The 19,821-nt window shown below is 49.4% G+C and overlaps 1 protein-coding gene across 8 annotated transcripts in view; it reads right to left on the bottom strand.

Annotated features, from left to right (window-relative positions):
* The window catches only part of nek1 (NIMA-related kinase 1), a 226,766-nt gene that overhangs the window by 17,858 nt on the left and 189,087 nt on the right, over positions 1-19,821 (bottom strand). For all 8 annotated transcript variants that reach the window (XM_070878030.1, XM_070878068.1, XM_070878050.1 and 5 more), the window contains one exon: positions 3,696-3,829. In XM_070878030.1, the coding sequence (XP_070734131.1) occupies positions 3,696-3,829 (134 nt within the window). The remainder of the gene's footprint in view (positions 1-3,695; positions 3,830-19,821) is intronic.

Genomic DNA, 19,821 nt, shown 5'->3' on the forward strand with positions numbered 1-19,821 from the left:
TGCTACCCCACCTCCTTTTCCTTTTATTCTATCTTTCCTGAATGTTGAATACCCCTGGATGTTGAGTTCCCATCCCTGATCATCCTGGAGCCACGTCTCTGTAATCCCAATCACATCATATTTGTTAACATCTATTTGCACAGTTAATTCATCCACTTTATTGCGGATACTCCTTGCATTAAGACACAAAGCCTTCAGGCTTGTTCTTTTAACACCCTTTGTCCTTTTGGAATTTTGCTGTACAGTGGCCCTTTTTGTTCTTTGCCTTGGGTTTCTCTGCCCTCCACTTTTCCTCATCTCCTTTCTGTTTTTTGCTTTTGCCTCCTTTTTGTTTCCCTCTGTCTCCCTGCATTGGTTCCCATCCCCCTGCCATATTAGTTTAAATCCTCCCCAACAGCACTAGCAAACACTCCCCCTAGGACATTGGTTCCGGTCCTGCCCAGGTGCAGACCGTCCGGTTTGTACTGGTCCCACCTCCCCCAGAACCGGTTCCAATGCCCCAGAAATTTGAATCCCTCCCTGTTGCACCACTGCTCAAGCCACGTATTCATCTGCGCTATCCTGCGATTCCTACTCTGACTATCACGTGGCACTGGTAGCAATCCCGAGATTACTACTTTTGAGGTCCTACTTTTTAATTTAGCTCCTAGTTCCTTAAATTCGTTTCGTAGGACCTCATCCCTTTTTTTACCTATGTCGTTGGTACCAATGTGGACCACGACAACTGGCTGTTCTCCCTCCCTTTTTAGAATGTCCTGCACCCGCTCCGAGACATCCTTGACCCTTGCACCAGGGAGGCAACATACCATCCTGGAGTCTCGGTTGCGGCCGCAGAAACGCCTATCTATTCCCCTCACAATTGAATCCCCTATCACTATTGCTCTCCCACTCTTTTTCCTGCCCTCCTGTGCAGCAGAGCCAGCCATGGTGCCATGAACTTGGCTGCTGCTGCCCTCCCCTGATGAGTCATCCCCCTCAACAGTACCCAAAGCAGTGTATCTGTTTTGCAGGGGGATGACCACAGGGGACTCCTGCACTACCTTCCTTGCACTGCTCTTCCTGTTGGTCTTCCATTCCCTATCTGGCTGTGGACCCTTTCCCTGCGGTACGACCAACTCGCTACACGTGATACTCACGTCATTCTCAGCATCGTGGATGCTCCAGAGTGAATCCACCCTCAGCTCCAACTCCGCAACGCGGACCGTCAGGAGCTGGAGGTGGATACACTTCCTGCACACGTAATCGTCAGGGACACCGGAAGTGTCCGAGTTCCCACATGGTACAGGAGGAGCATAACACCCGACCGAGCTCTCCTGCCATGACTTAACCCTTATATACACTTAAATTGGCAACAACAATGTTAAAAGTTACTCACTGATATAGAAGAGAAAAAAGAAAAACTACTCACCAATCACCAGCCAATCACTTACCCTCTTGGCTGTGACGTCACCTTTTGATTTCTTTCTACTTCTTTTTTGCCTTCTCCCTGTAGCTGCACAAGTCACGCCTTTTATAGGCCTCTCCCCGCACCTCCTCGACGCTGCTCCCGACTGCCGCCGACGCTGGGCCCCGGACTCCCTGCTGTGCCTTTTATAGGCCTCTCCACTCACCTCCTCGACGCTGCTCCCGACTGCCGCCGACGCTGGGCCCCGGACTCCCTGCTGTGCCTTTTATAGGCCTCTCCACGCACCTCCTCGACGCTGCTCCCGACTGCCGCCGACGCTGGGCCCCGGACTCCCTGCTGTGCCTTTTATAGGCCGCTCCACGCACCTCCTCGACGCTGCTCCCGACTGCCGCCGACGCTGGGCCCCGGACTCCCTGCTGTGCCTTTTATAGGCCTCTCCACGCACCTCCTCGACGCTGCTCCCGACTGCCGCCGACGCTGGGCCCCGGACTCCCTGCTGTGCCTTTTATAGGCCTCTCCACGCACCTCCTCGACGCTGCTCCCGACTGCCGCCGACACAAATAAATCCAACCTGAATAAACATTTATAAGCAAAGAAAAGATTAAATAAACCATGTTCCTACCTGTGTGAAAGTGCTTCAGGCAGGCCTTTCGGGATCGAAGGCTGAACGGGCCGGCCCGAGACTTCGGGCAGGGCCCGTCCCCAGCACCAGATTTACAGGTAGGTGGCGTTGGGTTGGGTCGGGTCGGGGAGGTTCGGTTCGGGGGGGGGAGGAGGAAGAGAGAGATGGAGAGAGGGGGGGGAAGAGAGGGAGAGAGGGGGGGGAAGAGAGGGGGGTGAGAGAAGGAGGGAGGGGGGAGAGAGGGAGGGAGGGAAGAAGTCAGGTCGGATCCAGTCCGGGAGCGGGAGTCGGGTCGGGTCCAGTGGGGGGGGGGGGGGGGGGGGCGGGAGCGCGGGTCGGGTTGGGTCCAGTCGGGGTGGCGGGGAGCGGGAACAGGAGCGCGGGTCGGGGAGGAGGAACAGGAGCGCGGGTCGGGTCGGGTCCAGTGGGGGGGGGGTCGGGTCGGGGGGCGGGAGCGCGGGCCGGGTTGGGTCCAGTCGGGGTGGCGGGGAGCGGGAACAGGAGCGCGGGTCGGGTCGAGTCGGGGAGCAGGAACAGGAGCGCGGGTCGGGTCCAGTCGGGGTGGCGGGGAGCAGGGAGTGGGAACAGGAGCGGGAACAGGAGCGCGGGTCGGGTCGGGTCGGGGAGGCGAGGAGCGGGAACAGGAGCGCGGGTCGGGTCGGGTCGAGTCGGGGGGAGCGGGAACAGGAGCTCGGGTCGGGTCGAGGCGGGGAGCGGGAACAGGAGCACGGGTCGGGTCAGTCGGGGGGGGGGGGGCACGGGTGTCGGGTCTGGTCTGGTCCGGAGGCTGGGGGGGGGGGGGGGGGCGGGGAGCAAGTGTCGGGTCTGGTCGGGGGGGGGGGGGGGGAGCAGGAGCTGGCCGTGGGAGGAGCCTTATTCACGCAGCCCCAGTGAGGCCATTCAGCCAGGGCTAGGGGCTGCGTGCTTCGGGCCCCTCCCACACAGTTCGGCGCCTGGAGCTACTGCACTTGCGTGCCCACTGTAGCGCGCATGTGCAGAGGTCCCGGCACTGTTTTCAGCGCAGGGACCTGGCTCCGCCCCCCCACAGCTTGTGCTGGCTGCGCCGAGGGCCAGAGGACCTGCAAGTAGGTGGAGAATACCGAGGATTTTTTTTAGGCGCACTTTGTGGCACGAAAAATGGGCGTCCAGGTCGGGACTGCGCCGTTCTAGGCGCGTGTGGAAACTTGGGCCCTTAGTGTGGTCTAACCAAGGTTCAATACAAGTTTACCATAACTTCACTACTTTTCAATTCTATACCTCTAGAAATAAACCCTCGTGCTTGGTTTGCTTTTTTTACATGGCCTGGTTAACTTGTGTCGCTACTTTGTGATTTGTATTTTACTCCCAGATCTCTTTGTTCCTCTACTGCATTTAGATTCCTATTTTCCAAATAACGCTTGGGTTAGTAAAATATCACATCAGTCTCTGATAGCCAGGAACATCATCATGAATTCTACACCGAGGACAGACACTGCACAGACTTGGGAAAAATGAATTTTGTACAGCCTTGCAGTAAAGGACTCGGATTTGAGAGTTGGGTCTTAATTTTAACGCAAGAATTTAGAAGCTCTTGGAGTTACTGAAATATTCGAAAACCTGTCTTAACTTGAGCAAAGTCATGCAGTACTGCAAAAAAAAATATATATAGTTTTAAAGAAAATGAACAACCTTAACTTTGTTGTAAGCTTCAATGAAGTTTTCAAAGCCCATCTCTTGCTCCAATGTCATTCGCAGCTCCTCCAATCTGCTGAAGACGCTGTCAAACTCGGCACTTTCACCTGCAACATCTTCCTCACTGTCGTCTGCACAAAGCGCAAAACAAAAAGCTCCTCAGGACAACCATCACAAAACCCAGCCGGTCAAAGTTAACCAACCTATATAAAAACTTTCAGATCAGCTTTTTGATCTTGTGCTGTTAAAAGTAGCCCAATTACTGCAAATGGTTTAATTTCGTGGGGATTATATTACAAACCGTTGTAAATTTAATCCATTATTATTTTGGCAATTTAGTACGGTCCATATGCATACAGCTGTCAAACTCCACAGAACTGGGTGGAGGCACTGCTGGGGTGTGCTATTGCAAGTCCAAAGTTCTCAGCTGTTGCTGTTGCTGGGAAAAGTAGATTATTATCCAATAGCAAGAATTAAGCAGCTATAATAAAAATAGATTGGGAGGCTTTTTTGTACATTTTCAATTCATAATAATAGATAAGTTGAATGAAGCAATTTGAACTTAAGAGGAGACTGTAGTTCGATGGTTCGTGAAATTCATTACATAAGAACATAAGGAGTGGACCGTTTGGCCCCTCGAGCCTGCTCTGTCATTCAACACGATCATGACTGATCTTCTACCTCAGCTCCACCTTCCCGCACTATCCCCATATCCCTTAATTCTCTTTGTTCCCCAAAATTTATCAACCTCGGTCTTGAATATACTCAATAACTGAGCATGTACAGCACTCTGGGTTAGAGAATTCCAAAGATTCACCACCCTCTGAGAGAAAAAAATTGCTCTCATCTCAGTCCTAAATAGCCGAGCCTTTATTCTGAGACTGTGACCCTGTGTTCTAGATTCCCCAACCAGGGGAAAAATCTTCTCAGCATGAACCCTATCAAGCCCCTTAAGAATTTTAGTGTGTATGCACCGGTGAGGATGCTCACAGGTTTGTAGAGCTGTTGATTTCTGCGATCTGGAAGAGTCGTGTTCCATGTTTTTAATCGAATGTGCGAGGTTGCAGCCCCTCTTCCAATATTTGAAGGGGCTGCTCCTGAAATTCTGGTTGCACATCAGTCCCACACTCCTGATCTTTGGACACTCTGTGCGGAGGGGAGCGGGCAGGTCGTAAGGCTCCTCGTAGGACTGCTCCTGGGCATGGCCAAGGGGGCCATCAGCCGGTCCAGGCAGCGGGCGGTCGTTCAGCCCAATTGCTGCCTCTCTTCCTCTGTTACATCTGAGCCAGGGTGTCCCTGGAGATGGTGCACTCGGTGTCCACCGGTACGCTCGCGGCCTTTCGCGAGAGGTGGGCGCCGGAGGGACTGGAGTGCATCATCACCCCGGCAACCAAATTTTAATTTGGTGTTAATGTCCAAAGTTAAATTTGTTTAAATTATCGGTTTTAGTGCCCCCCCCCCCACCTCCTTTTAGTCAGGGGGCACTTGTAAAATTTGTGTTTTTCGTGCCCTCAAAAAACCCCACAAAAAACACGGGGGCACTTGTTTGAAAGTGTTTGGAGTATTAACCCCCCCCCCCTCCACTTTAATCAGGGGGCACTTGATTTAATGATTTAATTGTTCACAACAAAATAGTTGTAGAGCTGTTGAGTGGGAGAGGCTTAGTCAGTCACATGATATTCACAAAACTCAATAAAGCCCCAGCCAGTTGGCCTTGGGGAATCCACGATGTCGAAGGTGGTTGTGAGCCTGGTGGATGAACTGGTTATGTATAGTGTGATTGTTATACCTTTTGCTAATAAACCAACTAGTTCTTAATAGCAATCTGTTACTATGAATTCTTAAGCAAAGAACCCTTGAAGCAAATACATCATCATCATAGGCAGTTCCTTGAAATCGAGAAAGACTTGCTTCCACTCTAAAAGTGAGTTCTCAGGTGACTGTACAGTCCAATACGGGAATTACAGTCTCTGTGACAGGTGGGACAGACAGTCGTTGAAGGAAAGGGTGAGTGGAACAGGTTTGCCGCACGCTCCTTCCGCTGCCTGCGCTTGTTTTCTGCGTTCTCTCGGCGATGAGACTCGAGGTGCTCAGCGCCCTCCTGGATGCTCTTCCTCCACTTAGGGCAGTCTTTGGCCAGGGATTCCCAGGTGTCAGTGGGGATATTACACTTTATCAAGCAGGCTTTGAGGGTGTCCTCTGCCCTCCTGGGGATCGCTTGCCATGTAGGAGTTCCGAGTAGAGCGCTTGCTTTAGAAACATAGAAAATAGGTGCAGGAGTAGGCCATTCGGCCCTTCGAGCCTGCACCGCCATTCAATGAGTTCATGGCTGAACATGCAACTTCAGTACCCCATTCCTGCTTTCTCGCCATACCCCTTGATCCCCCTAGTAGTAAGGACTACACCTAACTCTTTTTTGAATATATTTAGTGAATTGGCCTCAACAACTTTCTGTGGTAGAGAATTCCACAGGTTCACCACTCTCTGGGTGAAGAAGTTTCTCATCTCGGTCCTAAATAGCTTACCCCCTTATCCTTAGACTGTGACCCATGGTTCTTGACTTCCCCAACACTGGGAATATTCTTCCTGCATCTCACTTGTCTAAACCCGTCAGAATTTTAAACGTTTCTATGAGATCCCCTCTCATTCTTCTGAACTCCAGTGAATACAAGCCCAGTTGATCCAGTCTTTCTTGATATGTCAGTCCCGCCATCCCGGGAATAAGTCTGGTGAACCTTCGCTGCACTCCCTCAATAGCAAGAATGTCCTTTCTCAAGTTAGGAGACCATAACTGTACACAATACTCCAGGTGTGGCCTCACCAAGGCCCTGTACAACTGTAGTCCCTGTCCCTGTACTCAAATCCCCTCGCTATGAAGGCCAACATGCCATTTGCTTTCTTAACCGCCTGATGTACCTGCATGCCAACCTTCAATGACTGATGTACCATGACACCCAGGTCTCGTTGCACCTCCCCTTTTCCTAATCTGTCACCATTCAGATAAGTGTCTCTCTCTCTCTCTCTGTTTGTACCACCAAAGTGGATAACCTCACATTTATCCACATTATAATTCATCTGCCATGCATTTGCCCACTCACCTACCCTATCCAAGTCACTCTGCAGCCTTATAGCATCCTCCTCGCAGCTCACACTGCCAACCAACTTAGTGTCATCCGCAAATATGGAGATACTACATTTAATTCCCTTGTCTAAATCATTAATGTGCAGTGTAAACAGCTGGGGCCCCAGCACAGAACCTTGCGGTACCCCATTAGTCACTGCCTGCCATTCTGAAAAGTACCCATTTACTCCTACTCTTTGCTTCCTGTCTGCCAATCAGTTCTCAATCCACGTCAGCACACTAACTCCAATCCCATGTGCTTTAATTTTGCACATTAATCTCTTGTGTGGGACCTTGTTGAAAGCCTTCTGAAAGTCCAAATACACCACATCAACTGGTTCTCCCTTGTCCACTCTACTGGAAACATCCTCAAAAAATTCCAGAAGATTTGTCAAACATGATTTCCCTTTCAAAAATCCACGCTGACTTGGACCTATCATGTCACCTCTTTCCAAATGCGCTGCTATGACATCCTTAATAATTGATTCCATCATTTTACTCACTACCGATGTTAGGCTGACCGGTCTATAATTCTGTTTTCTCTCTCCCTCCTTTTTTTAAAAAGTGGGGTTACATGGGCTACCCTCCACTCCATAGGAACTGATCCAGAGTCTATGAAATGTTGGAAAATGACTGTCAATGCATCCGCTATTTCCAAGGCCACCTCCTTAAGTACTCTGGGATGCAGTCCATCAGGCCCTGGGAATTTATCGGCCTTCAATCCCATCAATTTCCCCAACACAATTTCCCGACTAATAAGGATTTCCCTCAGTTCCTCCTCCTTACTCGACCCTCTGACCCCTTTTATATCCGGAAGGTCGTTTGTGTCCTCCTTAGTGAATACCAAACCAAAGTACTTGTTCAATTGGTCTGCCATTTCTTTGTTCCCCGTTATGACTTCCCCTGATTCTGACTCCAGGGGACCTACATTTGTCTTTACTAACCTTTTTCTCTTTACATATCTATAGAAGCTTTTGCAGTCCGTCTTAATGTTCCCTGTAAGCTTCCTCTCGTACTCTATTTTCCCTGCCCTAATCAAACCCTTTGTCCTCCTCTGCTGAGTTCTAAATTTCTCCCAGTCCCCGGGTTCGCTGCTATTTCTGGTCAATTTGTATGCCACTTCCTTGGCTTTAATACTATCCCTGATTTCCCTTGATAGCCATGGTTGAGCCACCTTCCCTTTTTTATTTTTACGCCAGACAGGGATGTACAATTGTTGTAGTTCATCCATGCGGTCTCTAAATGTCTGCCATTGCCCATCCACTGTCAACCCCTTAAGTATCATTCGCCAATCTATCCTAGCCAATTCACGCCTCATACCTTCAAAGTTATCCTTCTTTAAGTTCTGGACCATGGTCTCTGAATTAACTGTTTCATTCTCCATCCTAATGTAGAATTCCACCATATTATGGTAACTCTTCCCCAAGGGGCCTCGCACAACGAGATTGCTAATTAATCCTCTCTCATTACACAACACCCAGTCGAAGATGGCCTCCCCCCTAGTTGGTTCCTCGATATATTGGTCTAGAAAACCATCCCTTATGCACTCCAGGAAATCCTCCTCCACCGTAGTGCTTCCAGTTTGGTTAGCCCAATCTATATGCATATTAAAGTCACTCATGATAACTGCTGCACCTTTATTGCATGCACCCCTAATTTCCTGTTTGATGCCCTCCCCAACATCACTACTACTGTTTGGAGGTCTGTACACAACTCCCACGAAAGTTTTTTGCCCTTTGGTGTTCTGCAGCTCTACCCATATAGATTCCACATCATCCAAGCTAATGTCCTTCCTAACTATTACATTAATCTCCTCTTTAACCAGCAATGCTACACCACCTCTTTTTCCTTTTAGTCTATCCTTCCTGAATGTTGAATACCCCTGGATGTTGAGTTCCCAGCCCTGATCATTCTGGAGCCACGTCTCTGTAATCCCAATCACATCATATCTGTTAACATCTATTTGCACAGTTAATTCATCCACCTTATTACAGATACTCCTTGCATTAAGACACAAAGCCTTCAGGCTTGTTTTTTTTAAACACCCTTTGTCCTTTTAGAATTATGATGTAGTGTGGCCCTTTTTGTTTCTTGCCTTTGTTTACTTGACTTTCCACTATTGCTTTTTACCTTTCTACCATCTGTTTCTGACTCCATATTACTTCGCCCTGTCTCGCTGCATAGGTTCCCATCCCCCTGACATGTTAGTTTAAACACTCCCGAACTGCATTTGAGAGTCTTGTGTCGGGCATGCCAACAATGTGGCCCGCCCAACGGAGCTGGTCAAGTGTGGTCAGTGCTTCGATGCTGGGGATGTTGGCTTGATTGAGAACACTGACGTTGGTGCGCAGCCTTGGACAACATGGACCACTTTCCATACCTGGGAGCCTACCATCAGCAAGGGCAGACATCGACGACAAGGTCCAACACGCCAGCGTAGCCTTCGGTTGCCTGAGGAAGAGAGTGTTCGAAGACCAGGACCTCAAATCTGGCTCCAAACTTATAGTCTACAGGGCTGCAGTGATACCCGCCCTCCTATATGGCTCAGAGATGTGGACCATATACAAATCGCTGGAGAAATACCACCAACGCTGTCTCCACAAGATCCTACAAATCCCCTGGGAGGATAGACGCACCTTGAAGCATATACATTACACTAGGGAATATCTGCAAAATAGAGATGGTGCTCAATAAGCCATATTAGCATGTGTGACTGACTAATCCAGACAGAAGCCTTGTTGGGGCCAGCAAAGCTGCCTCTGTGACTGCAGCTAACCTTCTTCAGCTGTGGAACAACATTTTAAACAGGTCATTTCTGCTCGTTTCTTTCGGTGGAGTGAAATAATCCCAGGAAAGTAATATTAAACTCACTACCCAGGAGAGTGCAAGTTCAAATCTGCACGTGAACCATCATTGCTTGTCTGGATAACAACAGAGTGCGGTACAGCATCAGAATGAAAGATACGTCAGCCGGAAAGGAAAGATTGCGGAGTCCTGCTTCACAGAAACCCCACAAGGAAAAGCCACAGCCCTTGAAACCTACTCCTCTCACTACAATCTCCACTATGAAAGCCTCTATCCTATCCTTTTAATCTCCTGTAGAAAGGTTCTCCTAGTTACTTCCTGCTGCATAAAGTTAAGTCAAACAACTCTGACCCCAGAAATTCATGAGCCACACAGGCTGCACACAGCATTCATTCATTACTATGTCCATCATCCTTGTAACCTTCAGTCCTGTTCCGAACCAGATATTCATTTAGCTCATTCATTTATATAGAATCATAGAACAGTACAGCACAGTAGGAGGCCACTCGGCCCATCGAATCTGCACCAGCTCTTTCGAAGAGCAATCCAGTTAGTCCCACTCCCCCCGCTCTTTCCCCATACCCCTGCAGTTTTTTATCCTTCAAGTGTTTATCCAATCCCCTTTTGAAGGCTACTACTTAATCTGTATCCACCACCCTATCAGGCAGTGCATTCCAAATCCTAACCACTCGTGTAAAAAAAAGTTTCCCTCATGTCGCCTCTGGTTCTTTTGCCCATCACCCTAAATCTGTGCCCTCTGGTTACTGACCTTTCAGCCAATTGAAACAGCTTCTCCCTATTTACTCGATCTAAGTCCTTCATGATTTTAAACACCTCTATCAAATCTCAAAATATGCATTCATCAACTGTGTCAAAACTGTTTTAGCTGAGAGTCTATTCTACAAACTCACTACTCTGGAGTGGGGAAATCTCCTCCTAATCTTGCTTGCAGTGTATGGATTGAATAATCGTATGTTTAGTTGTGTGTTCACAACCAGTTTGAGTAATCTGCATGCAGCAACATTACCACTGCTCACAGCATTTTAAACACCCAGATCATATCTCCTCTCACTCGTGGCCCTTGAAAACGTGGACCACTTCCCATACCTCGGGAGCCTCTGGTCAACAAAGGCAGACATTGATACGTAGATTCAACATCGCCTCCAGTGCGCCAGTGCAGCCTTCGGCCGCCTGAGGAAAAGAGTGTTTAAAGACCAGGCCCTCAAATCTACCACCAAGCTCATGGTCTGCAGAGCTGTAGTAATACCCGCCCTCCTGTATGGCTCAGAGCCATGGACCATGTACAGAAGACACCTCAAGTCGCTGGAGATATATCACCAACGATGTCTCTGCAAGATCCTGCAAATCCCCTGGGAGGACAGGCGCACCAACATCAGTGTCCTTGTCCAGGCTAACATCCCCAGCATTGAAGCACTAACCACACTTGATCAGCTTCGCTGGCCAGGCCACATAGTTCACATACCAGACACGAGACTCCCGAAGCAATTGCTCTACCCGGAGCTCCTTCATGGCAACCGAGCCAAAGGTGGGCACCCTCAAAGTCTCCCTGGTGAAGTGCGACATCACCACTGACACCTGGGAGTCCCTGGCCGAAGATCGCCCTAGGTGGAGAAAGTGCATCAGGGAGGACGTTGAGCTCTTCGAATCTCAACGCTGCAAGCATGAAGAGGTCAGGCGCAGGTGACGGAAGGAGTGTGTGGCAAATCAGTGCCACCCTGCCTTCCCCCGACGCATGTCTGTCCCACCTGTGACAGGGTCTGTGGCTCTCGCATTGGACTGTTCAGCCACCAAAGAACACACTTTAGTAGTGGAAGCAAGTCTTCCTCGATTCCGAGGGACTGCCTATGATGATCCCTTCTTAGTCATTTTTCCGCTGAAAACATGTCAGTCTTTTGGCATTATTTAGGACTCTTATTTTTCTTGTCTGAACGTTCTCATTAAGTATAAGCAGATAGGGTGCCTAAAGTTGCTCGCAAAATTTTAAATCTGGCCTGACCCAAGATCAATTTTTAAGGTAATTGGCAGAAGAACCAGGTGAGATAGAGAGTGTTTTTTTACGCAGCGAGTTATGATGATCTGGAATGCGCTGCCTGAAAGGGCAGTGGAAGCAGATTTCATATTTAATAAAATTCCCTGGATTCTGGGGCGGTTCTAGCAGATTGGAAAACCACAAATGTAACACCCCTATTTAAAAAAGGAGGCAGATAAAAAGCAGGAAACTATAGACCTGTTAGTTTAACATCTCTCATTGGGAAAATGCTGGAGTCCATTATTAAGGAAGCGTAGTGGGACATTTGGAAAAGCATGATTCAATCAAGCAGAGTCGGCATGGTTTTATGAAAGGGAAATCATGTTTGACAAATTTGCTGGAGTTCTTTGAGGATGTAACGAGCAGCGTGGATATGAGGGAACCAGTGGATGTGGTGTATTTGGATTTTCAGACGGCATTCGATAAGGTGCCACATAAGAGGTTACTGCACAAGATAAAAGCTCACGGGGTTGGGGGAAATATATTAGCATGGATAGAGGATTGGTTAACTAACAGAAAACAGAGAGTCGGGATAAATGGGTCATTTTCCAGTTGGCAAACAGTGACTAGTGGGGTGCCGCAGGAATCAGTGCTGGGGCCTCAACTATTTACAATCTATATTAATGATTTGGATGAAGGGACCGAGTGTAATGTGGCCAAGTTTGCTGATGATACAAAGATGGGTGAGAAAGCAAATTGTGAGGAGGACACAAAATATCTGCAAAGGGATATAGACAGGCTAAGTCAGTGGGCAAAAATTTGGCAGATGGAGTATACTGTGGGGTTATCCACTTTGGCAGAAAAAAAATTATGATTTAAATGGAGAAAAATTGCAAAGTGCTGTAGTACAGAGAGACCCGAGGGTCCTTGTGCATGAAACACAAAAAGTTAGGATGCAGGTACAGCAAGTAATCAGGAAGGTGTTGGCCTTTATTGCAAGGGGGATAGAGTATAAAAGCAGAGAAGTCCTGCTACAACTGTACAGGGTATTGGTGAGGCCACACCTAGAGTACTGCGTACAGCTTTGGTCTCCATATTTAAGGAAGGATATACTTGCATTGGAGACTAGTCAGAGAAGGTTCACTAGGTTGATTCTGGAGATGAGGGGGTTTACTTATGAAGATAGGTTGAGCCTATACTCATTGGAGTTCAGAAGAATGAGAGGTGACCTAATTGAAACTTATAAGATAATGAGGGGACTTAACAAGGTGGCTGCAGAAAGGCTATTTCCACTCATAGGGGAAACTAAAACTAGGGGACATAGTCTTAGAATAAGGGGCCGCCCATTTAAAACTGAGATGAGGAGGAATATCTTCTCTCAGAGGGTTGTAAATCTATGGAATTCTCTGCCCCAGAGAGCAGTGGAGGCTGGGTCACTGAATATATTTAAGAGAGAGATACACAAAGGTGGCACGTTCGGAACGTCCTTTCCCCCCTTGTCCAGAGATTTGTTCATCGTGTCTCTGCGGACACGGTCCATTTTCAATCTCCAGACGAAGTGGAAGACGGCTCAGGTGACTACCACGGCACAGGAGCAGGATATGGGCCAGACCTGCGCCATGTACAACAACAGCGAGAGCACCTCACTCCTGATGACCAGGTTCTTTCCTGCAATGGAGAGTGAGTGCAGCTTCCACCATCCCAGTTTATGTTTCGCTTTAGCGATATGCTCCTTCCAGTTTTTGACGCACGCCCCGTCCGCTCCGAACCATATTCCCAAAACCTTCAGGTAATCTGACTTCACGGTGAAGGGAATAAAGGATTGGTCGGACTAGTTTCCAAAGAACATGGCCTCGCTTTTGCTGCGATTTACCTTCGCTCCCGAGGCCAGTTCAAACTGGTCGCAGATTGTGAGCAATCCGCGGACCGACTACGGATCCGAGCAAAAGACGGTGACGTCGTCCATGGACAGGGAGGTCTTGACCTGAGCGCCTCTGCTGCCTGGGATTGTCACCCCCCCCTAATGTCCACATCCTTCCTGATGGACTCGGCAAAGGGCTCAATACAGCACACAAACAAGACAGAGGAGAGGGGACAGACTTGCCTGACGCCAGACCTGATCGGAAAGCTTTCAGTTTCCCACCCGTTGATGAGAACTGTGCTACTGATGTCTGTGTAGAGCATTTGGATCCAATTGCGGATACCCTCCCCAAACCCCATCTTGGAGAGCACGTCCATCAGATACGTGTGCGATACCCTGTCAAAGACCTTCTCCTGGTCCAAGCTGATTAAACAGGTGTCCACCTTCCTGTCCCGCACGTAAGCAATCGTATCCCTGAGTAGCGGGGGGCTATCAGAGATCTTCCTGCCGGGGCAGCACAGGTCTGGTCCGGGTGGATCACCAGCTCCAGAGCAGACTTGACCCTGTTTGCGATGACCTTCGACAGGATCTTGTAGTCTACAGTGAGCAGCGAAATGGGCCGCCAGTTTTTGATTTCCACCTCTCCCCCTTCTGCTTGTAGATGAGGGTGATGATGCCTTTTCTCATTGATTCTGACATACTGCCGGCCAGAAGCATACCCCCGTACATTTCCAGCAGGTCTGGGCCCATCCAGTCCCACAGAGCCGAATACAACTAGATCGATAAGCCGTCGCTTCCGGGAGTTTTACTCGTCGCGAGGGACCGGACGGCCTTTGTCATCTCGTCCAGAGTTAGCGGGTGGTCCAGACTCTCCCGCTCGCTGTCGTCTAAGACATCTGAGATAGACGACAGGAAAAAAGGGAGGCCACACGGTCTGTGGGCTTGATGTCGTATAGCCCGGCATAGAAGGATTTGCTGATCCTCAGCATGTCGGGCTGTGAAGACGTCACAGAACCATCTTCTTCCTTTAGGCTGCTGATCACAGAGCTCCCCGTGTACCTTTTGGAAGAAGAAACACGAACACGTCTCGTCCTGCTCGACGGAGCGGACTCTGGAGCGGAAAATGATTTTGGAGGACTCTGAGGCAAAGAGCAAGGCTTGCTGGCCCTTCACCTCTTGGAGTTCCTCCGCGACATCGACCCCCAGCGACTGCAGCTTTTGCATACTCTTCTGGAGTTGGGACAATTCCCTGTCTACCTCTCGCCTTCTGAACACCTTTGAGGATGAAGAACCTCTTGATGTTTGTCCTGATTGTTTCCCACCAGTGCATCGGGGAATCAGAGGGGTTTTACGGTTCTTTTGTAATCCCTCGAGTTCCTCAACGTTTTCCGGGGTCAACAGTTTCAAGTTGAGCTTCCATATCCCCCTGCCAACTTTCTGGTCTTCCTGTGGGAGGCAGTGGTCAGAGAACACTGGCGTGACGTCGGTGGATCTGACCTTGAGCATGTGGGACACAAACAGGAAGTCTATTCTGGAACGGACGGTCGGTCTCGACCAGGTGTATCTGCGCGGTGCTCCATCTGCAGGGTTGCTGAAGACGTCGCACAGCTTGGCATCTTTTACCACGTCCATCGGGAGTTTGGACGTGGTGTCCAGTTTGCTGTCGGCTCTGCTGGATTGTCCAGCCGCATCGATGATGCAGTTGAAATCACCGCTCAGAACGAAAGGTCTTGATGTCGCCAGCAGCAGTGGGAGCTGCTGGAGGAGGGCCAGCCGCTCGCTTCTGAGAGGCGAGGCATACACGTTAATTCGCCTTAGAAGAACATTTTTATACAATATATCTGCTACGAGGAGGCGGCCACCCACCACCTCCTTAACTTCGGTGATGGTGAAGTGGCCTCTCCGCAGCAGAATGCCCAGGCCGGAGGAACGGCAATCGTTGCCTCCTGACCAGACGCATGGTCCGTGGGACCACCATTGCAACCACTGCCGGTAACTGCCGAAGGGCGGCAGGCCACACTCCTGCAAGAGTAGCAGGTCTGCCTTGACCTTGGCGAGGTACCCCAAGGTGTTGGTTGTTCCTTGTGTGCATCCCCTGTGGTGTTGTCGCTCACAGCGTTCTGGAGCTGGGGTGCATCTGTCGCTTCGTCGCTCCCAGAGATCTGGAGCGGGGGTGCATTGGTGGCTTTGTCGCTCCCGGGCATCCAGAGCAGGCGTGCATCGGTTGTTTCTTCGCTCCCGGAAATCGGAGCTGGGTTTCATCCGTTGCTTCGTCGCTCCCGGAAATCCAGAGCAAGGGTGCATCGGTGACATCACTGCTCCCGGGGTCCCGGAGTTGGACTGCGCTGGTCGCATTGGCGTGTTGCCTCTTCTTCTGCTGGCGGTAGTGAGGGCTTTTGCCTCGCCCTTCATCATCGGATGAGCTGCAGCCACTGCTGTCCGTCGTGGACGGTAGCCGTCTTTTGCCTCTCGTTTCTGCAGGAGGCCACTTTTCCTTTGACTTCCGGGCCTCCTCCTTCTGCTTGACGAGTTGCCATTCCTGTTTTTCTTCTGCTTCTGCTCCCTCCTCTTCCATGGACTCGGTATCTCAGGGGGGGAGAGTTTCACTGCTGGGTGCTAATGTCTGGCGGCTTGCCATAGCAGACTTTCCTTCCTCCTCTCGGTCAGTGTCGACTAGGGCAGTGGTTTGTTCGCACGGTGTCTTGGAGGGGAGGGAGGTGTAGGTCTCCTCTGGGGTGTTGCACTCCTCAGATTTCTCCTCACATGTCACCATGTTCTTTGCTGCCTGCGTATAACTGAAATTCCGCCTGGGGCAGGCCTTGTACAGATGTCCAGCCTGACCACAAAGGTTGCAGCACTTGCTCGCTTTACAGTCCTTTGTCTGGTGTCCTTCCTTCTTGCAGTTGCGGCAAATGATTGCTTTGCAGCTTGCCGCCACGTGGCCTGCTTTCCCGCAGGTTCAGCACACGTTGGGGTTGTCCGGCGTACACCATGTAGCCCCGACTTCCTCCGATGGCGAAGCTGGAGGGGGTGCAGGATGGTTCCGCTGGGGTCCACTTTCAAGGTGACCTGGATCTGGCATTTGCTGATCCAAATCCCATGCAAATCCTTCAGGTCGATGCTGTTTCCTGTCCCATCGACATACCTGGCGAGGAATGTCAGCACATCAATGACCGGGATGTGGGGATTGTACATGTGCACTGTGATAGTGTGCTTCCTCTGCGACGGGAGGGTGAACAGTGGTTCCCAAGTCAGCACTGACCGCAGTGGTTCACTCGCCTCCTTCAATCCCTTCAGGAATTTCAGGCACTGGGTGACGTTTCTGAAGGTTACCACAAAGTAACCTCTCTTTGGGATGTCCTGCAAGACGAAGACATCCGCGACTTTCATGCCACAGGTTTCAAGCAGGATTTTCTTCACGAAGAGGTCCCGGTTGATCGTTGTCTGTCCTTCCACTTTCTTCACAGTCACTCGGATGGTGTTTCGGACGCCCTGATTCGCCGCTCGGTTGGCTGCCATACGGATTGCAGATTCCTCCTTTCGGCTTGTGTTTTGGCCGAAGCCTTCAATCTTTCGTGGTGCCAGTCCGGCATCTTGGCGGACCTCGGCGGACCTCCTGGTCTGCCCATTGGTCGGTCGACATGCAGATTTCTTCTTCTCTCCAATTGGTGCTTGTCCCGAGCCAAAAGGCCAGACGCAGCCAAACTGGAAAGACGAGTTTCTGCAATCAGTCAATTCGCAGAGAGTGCCATTGAGCAGCAACACTTCAAAGCACTCAGCTCTCCCTTTCAGCAAGTGTCAGTATGGTGACACATGTAATGTAACTTGATGAACGTACCACAATGTATCCTGGATTGTATGAATCGTACCTTGAAATGTAAAGTAAAGAAATGTATTGAACGGAACTGCGGTCAGCATCCAAATGTATGGAATTGCTGACCGCATCCAAAATGTACTGAACTGCTTTCGAATGTATTGTGCAAATTTTTATATGAATAAAGTATATTTTGAAATGAAAAAAAAGTGTCAGTACGTGCTCAGATTCTATCTGTCCCCAGTGTTGCGAAGGATGGGTCTGGCCAGGCTGCCACAGAACGCTCCGAGCAGTTGGACCATGCCTCAGCACCTGTCCTTCGTGAAAAAGTTTTTCAAGAAAAACACTTGACCACAAGGCCATAAAGCAGTGGTCGGCACGCAAGGTCCTGGATGCCCTACAAAAGAAGGCGATGATGGATCCTGTCGGACGGTTCCCTGAGCAGAATGTCGAACTCGTTTGGCAGAATGTCTCATCGCCAGAACTTTCACACAAGCACCAAGACGTAGCTTGGTTGGCGGTGAGAAGGGCCCTACCCGTCAAATCCTTCATGCACAGCCGGGGTTTCAGAGACACGGCACTCTGCCCCCGAGTTGGCTGTGGTGCAGATGAGACTGCCATCCATCTCCTTTGGGACTGACCCTTTTCAAGGCAGGTCTGGAAGGAGATGCTGTGGTTGCTGTCGAGGTTCAGCCCAAGCAGCTCTGTAACACAGGACTCTGTGCTCTGCAGGCTGTTCCCAGGGCCACACGCCGAGACAGACATCATCTGCTGCTGGAGGGCCATCAACTCGGTGAAAGACGCACTTTGTTCTTGCCGAAACTTGCTGGTCTTCCAGAGCAAGGAGATGTCCACGTCTGCGTGTTGCAGACTGGCGCAATCCAAGATCCAGGAGTACGTGCTGAGGGACGCACTAAAAATTGGTGCAGTCGCCGCAAAGACACGGTGGGGAAGGGCCACAGTTTAAAGCCCTTCCGCCATGGTAAACCCAGGGGCTGGAATCAGTATAAAACTCCTCTCCGGCTGTACTTGTAAACTTTTGTATACATAGAGCACCATGATCTGAAAACACCTATGCAGTGCCATGTATAATGCAAGTTCAGCAACTGTTCAGTAATATATGTTGTAAAGAAATGTAACTGTACCCTCACCCGCTCCGTGCACTATATAGTGTCACATGTAAGGTAATTTGATGACTGTATTACAATGTATCCTGGATTGTACTGAATTGTACCCTGAAATGTAAAGCAAGCAAATGTATTGAACGGAACTGCCGTCAGCATCCAAATGTATTGTATGGAATTGCTGACCGCATCCAAATGTATTGAACGGCCTTCCAATGTGTCGTGCAAAGTTTTATATGAATAAAGTATATATTTTGAAATTTAAAAAAATATTTAAGGCAGAGATAGACAGATTTTTGAGCGATAAGGGAGTCAAGGGGAGTGGGCAGGGAAGTGGAGCTGAGTCCATGATCAGATCAGCCATGATCTTATTGAATGGCAGAGCAGGCTCGAGAGGCCAAATGGCCTACTCCTGCTCCCATTTCTTATGTTCTTAATAGTAACTTTCAAAGGGAATTGGATAAATACCTGAAGGGGAGAAAATTGCAGAGCTATACAGCAAAAGCAGTGGAGTGAGAATAATTGGGTAGCTCTTTCAAGAGTCGGCACTGGCACGATATACCGAGTGGACTCCTTCTGCACTGTAAGATTCTATGACTCAATGCAATGGTAAAGTGGTTTGTTTTGACAGTCAAATGCTTTCAAGGTGCGTTCCACTCCATGATCAGCTTTGTTGGCGACAGCTCGACACTATTTAGGGTGAATGTTCATCAACCACATCATTTCCGTTGCCACCTTGTGGATGCCTCTCACTGGCTGCATGTTTCACATTTCCCCCATCAATGTGAAAAAGATTGCTTTTCATTGTACTAAAATTCATCTGCCATTTCTTAGCTTACCCACTTAATCGATCGGGATCCCTTTCAGTGCTAGAACTCGCCTTGTTCTGGACCTTTTCCCCCACTATCAATATTAGGTTGGTCAACTGGTCTATACATTCTATAATGAGGACTTACTCCACTTGAGAATATTTCACAAACAATCTTTGTGAATGGCGAATTGTGTGTAGAATTCTGGTCACTGTACAACAATTCTGGCACCCTGACAGGGAACAGAGAAGGGACAAATGAAGTGAGGCTTTGAATTCGGCCTCTGAGCTGCAAAGAAAGGCTACAGAAACTGGGAATGTTTACACTTCAGAAACTAAAGCTCAGGAGAAATCTTATTGGGATATTCTAATCCCAATGGCTATGGTTTTAAAAAAACCACTCGAATAATGATCGAACCAGGATGCACAGACTCGAGCTCAGAAGAGAGATAACAGAGCTAGATGATGGAAGCAGGGAGCTGGACAGATGCTTGGCAGAAAGAGCAATTGAATGGCTATGCGATTACTGTAACTCATGTCCATTTTCTAACATTGGAATCAGTCGGATGGATTGCAGTGGGGTCTTGAACATGTACGTTC

The sequence above is a fragment of the Pristiophorus japonicus genome, chromosome 1 (assembly GCF_044704955.1).
Source record: "Pristiophorus japonicus isolate sPriJap1 chromosome 1, sPriJap1.hap1, whole genome shotgun sequence".
In the NCBI taxonomy this organism is placed as follows: domain Eukaryota; kingdom Metazoa; phylum Chordata; class Chondrichthyes; family Pristiophoridae; genus Pristiophorus; species Pristiophorus japonicus.